The 16,549-nt window shown below is 35.5% G+C and overlaps 1 protein-coding gene across 3 annotated transcripts in view; it reads left to right on the top strand.

Annotated features, from left to right (window-relative positions):
* Positions 1-11,121, top strand: part of LOC103697890 (phosphatidylinositol/phosphatidylcholine transfer protein SFH9-like) — a 74,597-nt gene extending 63,476 nt beyond the window's left edge. For 2 of the 3 annotated variants that reach the window (XM_039118169.1, XM_039118167.1), the window contains exons 10-13: positions 1,333-1,402; positions 9,905-10,293; positions 10,429-10,503; positions 10,679-11,121. In XM_039118169.1, the coding sequence (XP_038974097.1) occupies positions 1,333-1,402; positions 9,905-10,293; positions 10,429-10,503; positions 10,679-10,729 (585 nt within the window). In that variant the 3' untranslated portion in view covers positions 10,730-11,121. The remainder of the gene's footprint in view (positions 1-1,332; positions 1,403-9,904; positions 10,294-10,428; positions 10,504-10,678) is intronic. The other variant, XM_039118168.1, reaches the window with a different exon arrangement.
* Positions 11,122-16,549: the final 5,428 nt, after the last annotated feature.

The raw sequence follows: 16,549 nt of genomic DNA, 5'->3' as shown, positions 1-16,549 counted from the left end.
TGTGCTGGGACATAATCCTAGAAGTCTAGAACCATAATCAGGCTACAGCCGACTTCATTAGAGCTGGACTGCACCACACTTTGGGACAAATATGCTACCCAAGGATGGAACTGACAGCTTATCACAAGAGGAATTGAGAGGCAAGCCTCCTTGTTTTCTGGTATCCATAGTGTACGAGAACTTTCTGAACCATGTATGTCCATGCAAGAGACTCGTGATCTCAAGGAAGTCATGGCAGTTGCAAGCAAGGACAGAATCCATTTTCTATTGTTATCCTTAAAATTTGTATTTCCTATTGCAAGGAAGTGGATAATTGTTGGTTTGATTGCAGGCTTCTGTGCTGTTATTACTGTTATTATAGATTTTCACTCTCATGTTTGATATTCATCCATGCACATAGTTATAACAGATACATTTGATGTTTGAATTTGGTTTACAAAACACTTATTATCAAGCACACATTTTTCTAATATCTAGTTAGATGACAGAAACCTTTTTCTGAGGACCAAGGGTGTAATGAGGTGGGCTGATCTCTTCTAGATATAATAACTGCTTGGTTGTTGTCATACATTCAGGCTTGTAGCCATCTCTAATATTTATCTTGGAAAAATTTGAAAAACTTCTTCTGGCTCAGCCCACTCAATGGCAAGTGTCCTAACATTTATTAGCACAACAGATGTTGATCAGTGCATGCTACAATGCGTTCATTTGGGTCACAAATTGGATGATCCACCCTTCTAGTGTGCTTTATGCCCAGTTTTTTTTTTTTAAGATACTAGAGGTGGATTATCTTATTGCACATTGCATTGAAGAATTTGGTGTGCTATTGTCTCATTTCCATCGAAGCATGGCTTGTGAAACTGTTCCTGATGCATTTATGGTGTCTCAGAACCTTGCTCTCACCAAATGGAAGGGCACCTCAAACTCATGCCTGATATGTGTGCTACACAATTGAGAGTGCAGGCTTGTACTGAGCATGTTTTGTTTGTGAATTACATGGTGCTGCACCTTGCATCACACCATGCCCTGCATAGCAATCAGCACCTAGGATTTGTAAAGCCCAAGCGTCATTGGCATGTCGGTTACTGGGTTACACTGTAGGCATGCTGAAGAAATTCAATTAGATACATGTAAAGTGGGCCTCAAACACTCATAGACCTACTGGTCCAAGATTTTTGCAAGTGAGTTCATAATATGCCAAAAAAAGATATTATTGATTCTTTTCTTTAAGAATATGCATGATATAGATTATATGATCATGAATGTTTAAGAGAAGATGAAACATTTATTAATGTTCTGAGTTCTTCTTGACGTTACATTTTGTGCTCTCAGATTAAGATTGATGAACATGAGGCTTCCATCAGCTTGACTAGTCAACCGGAAGTCAATAACAGAATTGGAGGTAAAACTTCAATTTCTCCTGATGCACATTTAGATAAATATTGCTTTTATTTTAATGTTATATAATTACTTTTAAAGGTTCCTCTGGCATTTGTACAGTCCTTTTAGTGGAGCATCCTAATTCTTATAGTCTATAGCATGTTTTCAAATCTTCAATCCTGTGATGGATACAATTGTAAATTCTGCTAGTGTAATAATTCATTGTTGTGTGTATTCTTTCTAGAATAAATAAACTGTTTCAAACTTTCAATTCTTACTATATCGTACTCTTTTGGGGCCAAGTAGTTTATTTCACTGGATGCATTTCACATACTTACGTCAGCTAGATGCTTTATGTGAAATGGATTCAATCTAACCCTTCCTCCTTGAGTTTTGTGGTATTAAATTCTAGATGCTATTGAGCCAAGACCATCACAAAGATTGGAGACCACCAACAGAAATCCTTTTGTCATTGGGCCAATCCTGCCTCTGGATCAAAACCTTGCAGAGTCTGACAAATAATATTTACTTATTGTGCATGAGGCTTTGTAATGTTAAAAATGCCCAATAGGTTTGGTTAGTTAACTAACAACTTTCCATAAAAGTGTATGGCAATGCAGTTTATGATTCCTAGGCTGAGATCTCCCTGAAAACCCATCATCTAGTCATTGACTGTTGATCACCCATTGTTAGAATAATTTGTTATGGTGCCTCATCATTTAAAGCTAAAGAATTGTTAGATTTCAGTTGATCTATTTTAATTTATAGCCAAAGGATTTTCATATTTGGGTGAGACCAAAGGATTTTAATCAACTTTCCATGGGTAACCTAGTTTGATTCTCTAATCATCTAGCATTGTTGGAGTATGGGGAATTGGATGGCTCTATTTAATATTGGACAGCACTCAAAAGGATTTTTGTTTTTCCCTCTTCCTTAATTAATTCTTCATCTCTCATTGAGATTTAATTTGGAGTTGTTTTTTTTTGACTTTGTCAAGCTTCCCCTTAAAGGCTCAAGCTCACAGCTTTCCTTGGTAAGTTTTAACATCTAAAAAGTACAGAGACCTCTGTACCCACTTTTTCACCTTCTTTGGTTGGTGAAATAATTTTACAATCTTTTCAAATTAAATTCACATAGCTTGTCTTTGGATGTTTACCAATTTGGAGTTTTTGTTTGTGCTCTAGTAATTTTTCATGCTTTGTTAGTTTCCTTCTCCATTTATAAAATCTTTATGAATCTAAGCAATTATATTTATAATTTTATATCCAGTGGTCTAAAATAGAGGAAAAAATGTATGAATATAATAACGGGCTAGGTACAATAATGTTTCAGTTTTAATGAATATTAGCTTCCTTGGCAAGTTTCGTCACCAACCCTTCCATTACCCAACGAGTTGGTGGGGTGAGGGAAGTCTGATCTGTCCTGACTCATGAACCCAATGGATCAGGTTAGGTGGTGGGTTTGGTAAATGTGTTGAGTCATATTTTTTGGATCTCACCACTAAGTGGCTTTAAATCCTCGTTGATTGTCATTAGGGACCTCTTTAAGAAAGGGGCAGTTTTGATTCAGAAGGGGTATATAGGTAGTTTTCTCCCTCACAGACATCTATGTGAAGCTCCACTAGTAGTAATTTTTAATATCATAGACTACGCTTAAGGAAAAAAGTGAACCTACCACAAGACCACATCAGGATAAAACCCAGAGTCTAGAAAGATTTCATGCACTTGTCCTTTCCAACACAAAATTTGTTCATCTTGAAATGCTGCCTGTTGCCCAGAAGATGCAGCTCAAGAGGGGGGTGAATTGGGTTTTTCAAAACTTTTCTTCTAAGTGCAGCGGAATAAAATAATTCTTAAGTAAATGACTGAAATATAAATGCAATAAACAAAGTAAGCAATGCACACACACAAACACAAAGATTTTATAGTGGTTTGGTGCCACCCTGCACCTATATCCACCCCCAAGACCTCTTGGAAATTTTCACTATAATCCTTCCTGATTACAGTGCGGTTCTTTTACGAGTTCACAATTCAACTCATTGTTTTCTCGGGATCACAACGAACCCAGTTGGTTTTCACAGGATCACCAACTTACAACCTCACCCTATTTGTTTTTCGGGCTCACAAACAACCCAGTTAGTTTTTTCCAAGGCACACCAACCAAAACTTTTTGCCTTGTTGAATCTTCCTGATTAACAACTTCCAATTTAGGTTTGGAAGAACCTTTACAAGTGTAAGAATGAAAGCAGTTACAACAGCAATTAAAACAAAGTATTAAATGTTGTAACAAAAACAGAGCTTAAATAAATTGAGCAATAAATGAAAGCTCTGAAGCTATTAAGTAGTTGACTGTGGATGAAGGGCCTTGAATGCAAGCTGCCAACTCTTCACTTGAATCACTGCTTTTGCTCTGACTGATTTTCTCACACAAAGATTTGGCTCTAAAACTCACTTGAGGATTTGGACTTGGAAAGCTTAAGTACTCTTAGATTTCTCTATTTCTTTTGATAGGCTTTTTCCTCTTCTTGTTCTTGAGGTGCTCCCATGTGTTTATAAGCTTTTAAGAACCTTAGAGACCCAAACTAGCCGTTAGAAAGTGGAAGAGAGCTGTTGAAATCCTGAAAAACTAGCCGTTGGAGGTGTCAACAAACTTGGAGTCGACTCAACCATTTTGGGAGACGGTTCGTCTGAGATAGGAGACGTTTTGCGCCTGTTGGGAGTCGGCTCGAGATCAGGCTCTTCAAAAATAATATTTTGTTATTTTTTGCGGGAGACGGCTCGCGTAAGTCGGGAGTGGACTCGCGCACTGTTCTTTTAAAAGTGTGTTTCTGCCTTTTCCTGTGGGAGTCGGCTCCTGGAATGCTAGAGTCGACTCGAGCTCTGTGCTAAAGTTACCATTTGTGCCAGAGTCGATTTGAGGCTTCCAGGAGTCGGCTCCTTGACTATTCTTTTGGCTTTCTCTTTGAAAATCATCAGATCTCTTGCTATGCTTCCTACAAAATAACATTTTTCTTGCAACACAAACATTAGTAATTATACCACAAAGTTTTGTGATCAACAAAATCAATTCTAGGGTCAACAATCTCTCCCTTTTTGATGATGACAAAACTTTGAGTAAATGCAAGTATAAAAATAGTATGTGTGCTAGGAATAATTGCATAGCTAAGCATATTTCATGATAATGCTTTAGAAAATCATCATCAGCTCAACACAATCAAAATATTACGTTCTAGGCTGACTTTTCTAAGTTCAGTTTAAGACATAAAGCATTACATATAAGCATATACCCATTTATCTTCTTCCTTAACATACTGAGCATATACTCACTCAACTTCTCCCCCTTTTTGACATTATCAAAAAGATTGCAAAAAAAAATCATGAATCAATGAGCAATATGTGAGTGAGAATATTTCAGAGCAATCTATCCATTCAAGGTTCTTTTATGATATTTCAATTTAGTGCACAGAAACTAAGACATGGATTAATGCAAATTGTGATGAATTTCATAGCTTACCTAAAATCAAAAAGATTTGAAAGTTCTTTTGAAGCTTTTTGATAACTCTCTTACTCCTTTAAAACTTATAGCATCAAAATCATTAAAATGAATTGGCACAGGATTGAAACACTAAAGTGCAAGCCAATAAGAACTCATTAGTGAATTCCAAAACAGATTTTCTAATAGTGACAGATGAAATGCTTTTTCAAATAATTTTCAAAACAACTGATTTGCCCATTAGGTGCATTTTAAAATCTATCACATGTAATAGCAACTTTAAATTTGTTCACAAGAGATATTCAAGAAAATTTAAATAGTTTCAAGATATTCAGATTATGCAACAATTAACTTTTTCTATCCTCCTTTTTTTATTAAATTAGAGGCACTTAAGATCAACTATTTGAATTGCAATTTGGCTCATAATTGATGCATAAGATATATTAACCAAATAGCAAGCCTCAAGGTGTATCACAAAGATTTTCAGATTTAAATTTCAGATGATACATATTGGAGAGTATTAGGATTACTTCTCATTTAGTATTCTTTCTCTCTCCTTTAGTTATGGATTTATGCGATTAAGATCCATATGATCTCTCCCCCTGAAATTTTTTTTCTCCCCCTAAATTGATCATTCCATCTAGGAGTTTAGAATTTGAAGATAATTTTCAATAAAACATTCAAATTGTCAATTTCAGAAATGTGTTTTCTATGAGTTTCAGCACAACTTAAACCATTGAGAACATTTTTTCAAGTATCAAATCATATTCATTTGAGATAAGAAAAGCTCTATAGAACTAAACTCAAAGTATAAGCTATTATATAACTAAGACAAGTAAGGCAACATAAGGAGGTTCATCAAAATCAATCCATTCTTCCTAATTTGCAGATTCAGATTCCTTCATTCATTTTTAAGAATTCATTTAAGTTGAATTATGTTTCTTTCAAATAATCATAGTTATGATCAAATTTTCAACTTTAGAATCACTTGTTCATTTTTAGAAACTTATCTTCTTCTATCTTAGGATTTTGTTTCTTTTATATATGCATGAATTAATTTTCAGCTTTTGTAATAATTTCAAGCTTTCAAACAAAATATTCTAGTGTTGATTTAAATCAAGTTTTAGATTTGGATATCCAAATTTTCTTAGATCCTGGTTGACAAGTAATTATTTTTTCTTTAAAAACTCAAATTTTCTTAATTCCTCTAGTCATATTGTTTTTAAATAGACATGAATGTGCCAAGTGTTCCTTGCTTCTATAGTAATTACATTTTATGAAGACATGATTAGAATTAGTAACTATTGTATTGGGTGAATTTTGAAGTCTTAGCGTTTAAGTCTTCTACCTTTTAACTCTAGATCATTATTTTCAATAATTAATTGATCCTTTTGTTTTGAAACTATTTTTTTTTTCTTCAAATAGTTTAGAGTTTATTTTCCTAAATTCTTTATTTTTCTTTTCTGACTGTTTTAGTTCATAATATAGAGCTTCATCTATTAGTAACATCAAGAGGGGGTTCAGGTTTTACCTTATCATCATGTGCCATAAGGCACAAGTTGTTTACCTCAATTTCTTCTTCTTTGGAGCTAAATTCTTCATTGTCGCTCCAAGTTTTCAACTTCTTTTTCTTGTTCTTGCTTGGCTCCCCTTTGGCCAAGGCTTTCTTTCTTCTCATACCTTTCTTCTTTCTTTCTCTGTTCAGCTCTCCCTCAGCTGAAGCTTATCTTCTTTCTTGCTTGTTCTTGTTCTTCATTTTCAGGAAGTTCTTGGTTTCCTTGGTGATTGATGATAAGTCTTGGTCTTCATCACCGGATTCTACACTTTTTGAGCTTTCTTCCTGATTGGAGGACTTGAATGCTGAGTATCTCTTGCCTCCATTTCTATCCTCTTCTTGGATCATAATGCTCATCTCATGGGTCATGAGGGAACCCAAGAGCTCATCCAATGATAGCTCGTTTAGATCTTTTGCCTCTTGAATGGTTGTCACCTTCGCTTCCCAAGACTTAGGCAAAGATCTAAGTACTTTCATCACAAGATCAGCATTAGTACATGGTTTTCCTAAAGAATTCAAATCATTAATGATAATGGAAAACCTTGAAAACATTTTAGAAATAGATTCATAAGATTGCATTTTAAACATTTCAAAATCTTGTGTTAACAAATTAATTTTTGTTTCTTTGATATTACTAGTTCCTTCATAAATCATTTCTAATTTGTCCCAAATTTTTTTAGCAGAAGAGCAAATAGAGATTTTGTAAAATTCATTTTCACTAAGAGCACAATAAAGTATATTCATAACTATAACATTTGAATGAACTACTTTCTCTTCATTTTTAGTGTTAGTGAATGTGTGTGGACCATGTACTATGAGATTCCATAAATCATAGCTTTGTGCTTGAATATAAATTTTCATTCTAATCTTTCAAAGACTGTAGTTCAATCCAGCAAACAGTGGGGGTCTGCTTGTGGATTGACCTTCGGCCATCAAAGTTCCTACAGGGGTTGCCATAGTTCTTTGGCTCTAGACGGTTAAGTCTACAAAAGTTACAGAGAACCTTGTTCTGAAACCAATTGTTGCCTAGAAGATGCAGCCCAAGAGGGGGGGTGAATTGGGTTTTCCAAAACTTTTCTTCTAAGTGCAGCGGAATAAAATAATTCTTAAGTAAATGACTGAAATATAAATGCAATAAACAAAGTAAGAAATGTACACACACAAATACAAAGATTTTATAATAGTTTGGTGCCACCCTGCACCTACATCTACTCCCCAAGACCTCTTGAAAATTTTTACTATAATCTTGTTTGATTACAGTGCGGTTGTTTTACGAGTTCACAACCCAACTCATTGTTTTTTCGGGATCACAACGAACCCAGTTGGTTTCTTCCCAAAGGCTCACCAACTAAAACCTTTACACCATTTATTTTTCGGGCTCACAAACAATCCAGTTAGTTTTTTTTTGAGGCACACCAACCAAACCTTTTTCCTTATTGAATCCTTCTGATTCAATAACTTCCAATTTAGGTTTGGAAGAACCTTTACAAGTGTAAGAATGAAAGCAGTTACAACAGCAATTAAAACAAAGTATTAAATGCTGTAACAAAAACAGAGCTCAAATAAATTGAACAATAAATAGAAGCTCTGAAGCTATTAAGAGTAGTTGACTGTGGATGAAGGGCCTTGAATGCAAGCTGCCAACTCTTCACTTGAATCACTGCTTTTGCTTTGACTGATTTTCTCACACAAAGATTTGGCTCTAAAACTCACTTGAGGATTTTGACTTGGGAAGCTTAGGTACTCTTAGATTTCTCTCTTTCTTTTGATAGGATTTTTCCTCTTCTTGTTCTTGAGGTGCTCGCATGTGTTTATAAGCTTTTAAGAACCTTAGAGACCCAAACTAGCCGTTAGAAAGTGGAAGAGAGCCGTTGAAATCCTGAAAAACTAGCCGTTGGAGGTGTCAGCAGACTTGGAGTCGACTCGGCCATTATGGGAGATGGCTCATCTGAGATAGGAGACGTTTCGCGCCTGTTGGGAGTCGGCTCGAGATCGGGCTCTTCAAAAATAACATTATGTTATTCTTTGCGGGAGACGGCTCGCGTAAGTCGGGAGTGGACTCGCGCACTGTTCTTTCAAAAGTGTGTTTCTGTCTTTTCCTGTGGGAGTCAGCTCATGGAATGTCGGAGTCGACTCGAGCTCTGTGCCAAAGTTACCATTTGTGCTAGAGTCGACTCGAGGCTTGCAGGAGTCGGCTTTTTGACTATTCTTTTGGCTCTCTCTTTGAAAATCATTAGCTCTCTTGCTATGCTTCCTACAAAATAACATTTTTCTTGCAACACAAATATTAGTAATTATACCACAAAGTTTTGTGATCATCAAAATCAATTCTAGGGTCAACATTGCCTTAGATATGTTCTTCCTTAATGTGCATGAGTTACATCTTTGTATAGACCACCTGCACGTTTTTATCTTGCTTTTGCCTTTTTTGTAGTTTATTATAAGATTGAGATTTTAGTTTGAAATTTGATCTGCCTATATAAACTTGAGTTTGTTATTTATAATAATTATTTTCTCTTTGGTTTTTGTTTCCTTGTGTTTTCCTCTCAAGCTCAATATGTTGCTCAAATTCTGTTCTGCACTGCTTTGTATTGATCTAGATATCATCATTATGCATATAGATATTATAATGTTGTTTGCCCCTACCTCTTCATTTTTCTTGGTTATAAAATTTTTCATGAAGTATATCTATTGAAACAATAAAACCTTTTTCCTCCGCTCTTTATTCTCATAAAGCCTTTTTTATTGGAATTGATTCTTTCGTTGAACGAATAGTATGCAGAGCCAATTGCTGCCCTATTATAATAGAGGAACAATATGGCATTCAACAACCTCTATTAATTCTTTAGTCTTATCATTTTCTCCAAGTTATTATGCATATTGATGTTCGCCGTCTCCTTCCACAATTCTGCTAATTTGTCATGATGACATCACCCATTTTTAGGCCTAACTACTATATAGATCATTGTGCTCTGCCTGTTAGTTTTCTTGCCAATTTGTTTTGGCACTTGGATTCTTTTTGAAGCTTTGCAAGTATGTTTTGCTTCTCTATTTAACACATTTAATTCACTGGTAACACTCTCGGACCTTGAATTCTACTCTGTCTTTTCTTTTATTTTTCTCTCTCTTAGTTTTAATCACCTTCGTTGCATTTATATTACTTTCCCTTTTTCCTGAAGCATGAATACTAACATCCTTCAAACTTTAACATCTTATGATCAAGTCTTTTAACATCTAATTAGTAGACTTCTTACATCCTTACAATTAGTTACTTTTCCATTATAATTTATTTTCGAGATTGATTTTTTTTTGGTTGACATTATATTCAAACTGTTAGTTTTATGTCAAGTGTAATATTGTATTTGTGCATTTTTTTGTTTTGCTACATTTCACGATTTTCCCATCACTTCTCACGAGCTCAAGTTGTCCTTGTGGAATTCACTGTATCTTACAGAACCATTTTGGCCTTTGTGACAGGTGCTTCATCTGATAATTCTATGCCTGAGAATTCATCAACCAAGTTCCTTACGCTAATGCGAGCATTGACTCGCTTCATCATGAAACTGCTAGCAATTTTACTTATACTTTTTGGGCTGAGAAATGTGGCCTTTCATCAAGTGGATGTGAGGATATGGGACCATCATAGAATGGATTCTGCAAATGCAAATCCTACCAACCACCTTGCCTCGCATGATGCCAAGCGAGATGCCGTCCTTTCATGCTTGGATAGGCTGCAGAGGTTAGAAGAACTGGTAGTTGAGTTAAATACAAAGCCTAAGAAGATTCCTGCAGAAAAGGAAATCATGATTCTAGAATCACTGAATAGAATCAAATCCATAGAGTATGATTTACAAAAGACAAAGGATGTGAGTACTTTCCTAAATTGTTGAATTGTCTATCTACTCCCATATTTATCAGCTAAAACAGTTTAATCTTAATGTTATTGAAATAGTTTAACCTCCTACACATTGGCTTATTTTTTGCGTCATTGGTTTGTGCAGGCATTGAATGCCACTTCATTGAGGCAAGTAGAGTTGGCGGAGTCGCTGGAGAATTTAAAAGAGACCAGCTTACATGTAAGTTGAAATTGTCCTAGAAAATTATTCCTAAATGTTTGTCATGGAAATGGAGTACAATATCTATCTCCTGACTTCTCTCTGGATGACACTGATTATGGAACTCCTTATCTTTTGCATCAGGAGATAAGTCATAGTTTGCATAAAATTTCATTTTGTTGATCTATTAATGCAGAGGAATTCATGCTGGTTTAAGGATTGCAAGTCTCTTCAACAAAGAACTTAAACAGTCTGTCTGACAGAGTATACCATTTGCGATCCTTGTGTGATGTGCATCCATTACTGCACTAACGAGAATCCTGACTTATTTCTTTATTTTTGCCAGAGGAATATCTGGATTATCTCGTTTCCATCATAGCTAGTCTGCAACAACTATTCTATAGTAAGCAAAACTTGTTCTTTAGAGAGTTGCGAAGGCTCTTTTGTTTATGAATTGATGCTTTAAAACTCTCAAATACGTATCACATACAAATCATTGTATTTTGTTGTATAGCTGGATAGAAAATATTGAAATTTTATTTATTTTAAAACATGCTGAGAACTATTGTCTAGTGCAGTGGTAAAGTTATTAGAGGTTGGTACAAATTATCTGGGTTGAATTCCTGCATTTTCACCTGATTTTGGGCGACCTTCCTCCCGTTCCAGTTCTCAGTTAACAAACACTAATAATTACCTGGATGTACGAACGAGTGTGCAAGCTGGTACTGGCATTTTTATCGAAATTCTCATAATTATAAATAGAGGTGCTACTGTAGAGTGCTGGAGCTAGCTAAGGAGAGTCCACGAGGGACTCGACTAATCTAATAATTAAGTGAATTGAGCCTTCCTACGCTGTTGACGGGGGCCTCGTTGCCGCGCCCCCTCTCTCTCTCTCTCTCTCTCTCTCTCTCTCTCATAAGAAGGTTAGTAATGCTCTTACTCTTTTTTTTTCTTCTGTATGCATATCGATCTCGACAGTTTGTAAGTTTCTGTAATAATTTTCTTCTTTTCTTTTATTCTATCTGTATTATTCTAATATTCAATTAGTTTTCTATATAGATATATATGAGTTATCAGATATATGAAGGAGTCCATATAGAATAATTTCTGTTACAATTAATTGTAGTGAAACAAAATCCGTTTTAATTCCGTAAATTATAAATTTTTAAAATTACTTTTTTGTTTCTTAAATATGTACAGTAAATTACTGTATACTAAATATATGTAACTTAAAGTTTTATAAAGTAAAATGCTGGTGATTAGTTTTTGTTCAATAGGATAACAATAAAGTGACTATTATATTGGTAAATATATATTTTTAAAACTAGGTTTTAAAATACAGTAAATTCTGTATATTAAATTTCTGTATCAAGTATAATGATGCAGCACCAAGCAGTTCTACAGTGGAGGCTAAAGAAGTAAGTGTTATTGGTTGAGCCGTATCTTTCTACCTCCAATCCTCATCAGGACAAATCTGACTATTAAATTTCTATACATATTATATTTTAGTATTTTAATTATGTACACTAAATTTCAAGAACTTATTTCTCACCAAATAAAATTTTATTTATTGAATTTCTGCAAGTAATACTTTAGCTAATAGAATGAAAAATTTATATAAAAACACTAATCTTAAGATCAGAATCTAACAAGGTGGCTAAAATTTAATTTAACATAACCTATGGCATGCTAATTTGTATAAGTAAATATACAAAAATTGATTTTTAATTATATTGTTGAAGTTGGTCAATTCCATGTTGGTTTAAGGCTCTTGATGGTGCCAGGCAATTGTTAAGTTCTTTCTAGGTTCCAGGAGTATTGAAGACTTAGAATTTTACTTTAAAATTTATGATGACTGTATTTGATAAAAATATCTCTTGGAATATTATATTTTGTAGAGATTTTTCAGTACTAGTTGGATTTTTTTACTGCATGTGCTCACGAGATATGTGATAAGTTACCTTTTCTAAAGCTTCTATTTATTATCCTCTAAATAATATTTGATGTAAAATAGATTATAAATTGACTAACGTGCAAATTTTGAATTTTATACAATTGTATTCAAATTATATTTTGGATCGACACAAATTTGTAAAGTAAAAGTATTACATTTACTTTTATTATCATATGTTATGCATATTTTGTCTAGAATTTGATGTCTAAATGATTTATGAAAAGCTTTAATATGTTTTGAATTTTTGACTCTTAGCCTATATTTAGATATCACAAAGGGGGACACACATATATTGGCTCTTTGATTGCTTTGGAACTCGTTATTTTGGCCCATTTCTCGACACAAACACACACATATATATTGGCACCCTGATTGCTTCGGAACTCGTTATTTTGGCCCATTTCTCGGGGCATATATGTACAACATTCTGGCTCAATTTATAGAACATAACAGTATTATTCTGCCTCACTCTATAGGGTAAGTCTCATAGGCAAACCTAAATATTTTAATTTATTCTTACTAATATGAATAGTTGAGCAAACCTAAATATTTTTATTGTAAATTTTTGCCTTGTAAAATATAATAATCTTGCCATATATAAGAAAGGAAAATTTATTAGTTTATTGCTCGAACAAACTAGTTGAGGTATTCATCAGATTGTCGAGCTCAATATTTGGTCCTTTCCTTTTTCACAAGTTCAGAGAATTAGTGGTTGTGATATCATTATGGGAGTGTGACAAAATGCAAGATTAGAAATTTCAGCATAAACTAGAACTAGTCTTTATTGTCTTAATATAGATGTTGGATCTATTTTATAGGTTTTTCTTTGATTGCATTGAATATTTGGAGTCACTCTGATCGAATCCATCATGGTGGGCTCGTGTCACACTTACTGGGCAATATTGCTCAGATTGGGAATGGAGAGCATATAGTAGGGCTATCAGCATTTCACCTGACTATAAGGGTGACTTTATGAATTTTCTTGTTGACTTATTCAAATGTTGTTTACACCACATCTCGACTATGTAGCTAGCAGCCAGAGGCAAGCATTATGGATGAAGTTTAATAGAATTAGAATGGATAAGAATCATGTAACTCTAGCTAAAAATTGATAGAGTTAGACTTTAAAATCACGCATGGGTGGAGACCTAAGTCAAACAAATAGAATTCAGCCCTGAGGTAGAAAAACTAGGCTGAACGACTAAGTCTCGAGCCAGTTTGATAGAAGGCTGAGGCAAATATACCAATCTCAAGTTCTTAAGAACAGAAGACTAAATGGTAGGCCGAATCAAAAGAGACAACCAACACAAGTTACATCAGATAAGCTAAAGGTCAATGGGGCATGACAATTAGGTAGTTGCACCATAGTTATGCTTGTGCGTAGCGGGAAGATGGTTGGCAGAAGTTATTAAAATTGTCAAGTGTGGAGATGAAATATGGGAAGCAACTGTTAGAGTAGATAATTATTATATTTGTGGGCTATTACTATGTACTTAAATAAATAAGTAGAATTATACTATGTAGAAGGAAAAACTTCGACAATCAATTCAATTAGTTCATCTTTATCTCTATATCTACTATATTCATTTATTTTATAAGCAAGCGTAACTTAGCTTTCTACTTTAGTCCAGCACTACACCCTTACCGTAGCCCAACGCTACACCCCTACCATAGTTCAGCATTACATCCATTTCATTGTAGCCTAGTGCTGCACACTATCTATTTCCATCTCCTTTGAATGGTGGTGTGATGGTGGTGAAAGTCATCAAAGGTCGAGGTATCTAAACCCATACTACTCTCTATCCTCCATTCGACCCATATCTTTCCAGCTTGCATGACACCGCTAAAATGCTCTTGCATGCATCCAGACCTCGCCTAGCCAAACTTAGCAGACTACCCTCTACCTCGACCAACCGAGCTCTCCAAGGATTCCAAGTTCACTGGCTTGTCCAAAACTGGATAAAGAAAAGGGCAGCAACAAATACTAAGTCATATATACCTATCTTTTTTCTTTCAGCTCCTCTCGAGGCTATTCCTATTCAGCCACCCTAGATAGAGGCCGAACCTCTATCTTCGAAGTGCAAGAAGGTGTTTGGCCTAAACTAGCCTATTCAGATTTAGTTCACTGGCTGTGAAGTAGAACAAACACACCTTGGGTTTGGCCGAGGTTTTTCTTGGTTTAAAGTCCTTTGCATCCCTGTTAGTGCATGAGATCAATGGAAAGGATGTGTGTTGTCCAATAGACAACCCAAGAAGGGGGGGGAGGGGTGAATTGGGTTATGAATAATAACTTTAGTTTCTTTTCGAAATATCAAATGAGATTATGAAAGCTTTCTTGATTTTAATCTAAGAGATAAATCTTAACTATAAAGAAAGCAATGGAAACGAGATACTCAAGGAACCACAACACAAACACAATAAGTTTTATAGTAGTTCGGAGCTAACCCTGCTCCTACGTCCACTCCCCAAATCTTTTTACAGTCAGTTGTTTTACAAGCTCACAACCTAACTTGTTGTTTTCACGAGATCACAACGAACTCGGTCAGTTTTCATAGGATCATCGACTACAACCAAACTAATTGTTTTATCCGGAATTACAATCTAACCCATTTGGTTTTCCTTGGTTCACCAACCATAACCTACCTTGCTGGTTTTACATTGGTTCACCAACCAACCTTGTTCTCCTTAGAATCAAGTATAATAATAGAACGTAAAAGTTATATAGTTACAGCACAATAAAAACAATATTAAAGAGAAGAAGCTTTCAAACAGATTTTATGTTGAAGTAGGATGTGGCTTCTTCTCTTCTGGATCCTCTCTTCAATATGCTGGTGGTTGAGGAACAGTTAATCGAGCCTTGAATGAGAGGAGTACTTCTGAATTTGATGTTGGGGCAATTACTCCTCGTTTTGCTTTGAGAAAGGCTCCAATCCTTTTTGGTGGATATCAACTTGAATGCTCTTCAATGGATGCTTTGTTCTTGTCTTCTTTCTCCATTTAAACACTTTTCAGAGCCTTCCTTTTTGAAAACTAGCCGTTACAAAAAGTGAAAGAACCATTCTGATTCAACTGTGCAACCTGACAATGTCACCGTTGAGATTGAAGTCGACTCGCGCGACTTGGAGATGGCTCGACTATAGCTGGGGTCGACTCATGCTCTTCAGGTGGTGACTCCCCGACTTTATCTTTTAAAAGTACTTACCCAGCTATCCTCTAGGAGTCGGCTCGTGACATTCCGGAGTCGACTCTCCACAAGTGGGAGACGGCTCACATCTTTCAAGTATCGGCTTGATCTTAGAGTGCCAGAAACTAATATTTCTGCCTTTTTTTGTTGGAGTCGACACGTATCATCTAGTGTCGGCTCGCCAAAAGTTGGAGGCGGCTCGTGATTTTTAAGTATCGACTCGATCTCAGTGTGCCAGAAAACTAATCTTTTTGCCTTTTCTTATCGGAGTCGACTCGCGTCATCTGGTGTCGGCTCGCCAAAAGTTGGAGGCGACTCGCGATCTTTAGGTATCGACTCGATCTCAGTATGCCAGAAAACTAATCTTTCTGCCTTTTCTTATCGAAGTCGATTTGCGTCATCTGGTGTCGGCTCGCCAAAAGTTGGAGGTGGCTCATGATCTTTAGGATTCGACTTGATCTTAGTACCATAGAGAAAACTGTTAGAAGTATGCCTTAGAAACCAACGTGGCTGATGCATATTTGTAATCTGGGGCATAAATTTGTAATTTGACACTTATAGATAAATAAGATTGGGCAATTTATTTTTCATTCATGTTTGTATGTGTCCATGAATCGTCCAAAAAATTAATAGATGATGACACATATTCTCAAGAAGTTGAGAATTTGAGGCATGTGTCATTAGGGATTAATTTCTAAATGCTCCTAATCGATGGATCCATCACGAGGGACGATGATTGATCCGTTGAGATTAGTGCACAGATCACTTAGTCAGATGGACGAGTCTTGAGTCCACGGTATAGAGACACTGGAGTGATTATGCAAGTACTTTTTAGAGAACAAAGTACTGAGCGTGACCAAAGATAGTAGTCACATAGATGTCTATTCACTCGTCGTGACTACTTATGCTGCAGTTGTATGACTGGTCCT

The sequence above is a fragment of the Phoenix dactylifera genome, unplaced genomic scaffold, assembly GCF_009389715.1.
Source record: "Phoenix dactylifera cultivar Barhee BC4 unplaced genomic scaffold, palm_55x_up_171113_PBpolish2nd_filt_p 000315F, whole genome shotgun sequence".
Classification (NCBI taxonomy): Eukaryota; Viridiplantae; Streptophyta; class Magnoliopsida; order Arecales; family Arecaceae; genus Phoenix; species Phoenix dactylifera.
This window is presented reverse-complemented; position numbering and strand designations above follow the sequence as displayed.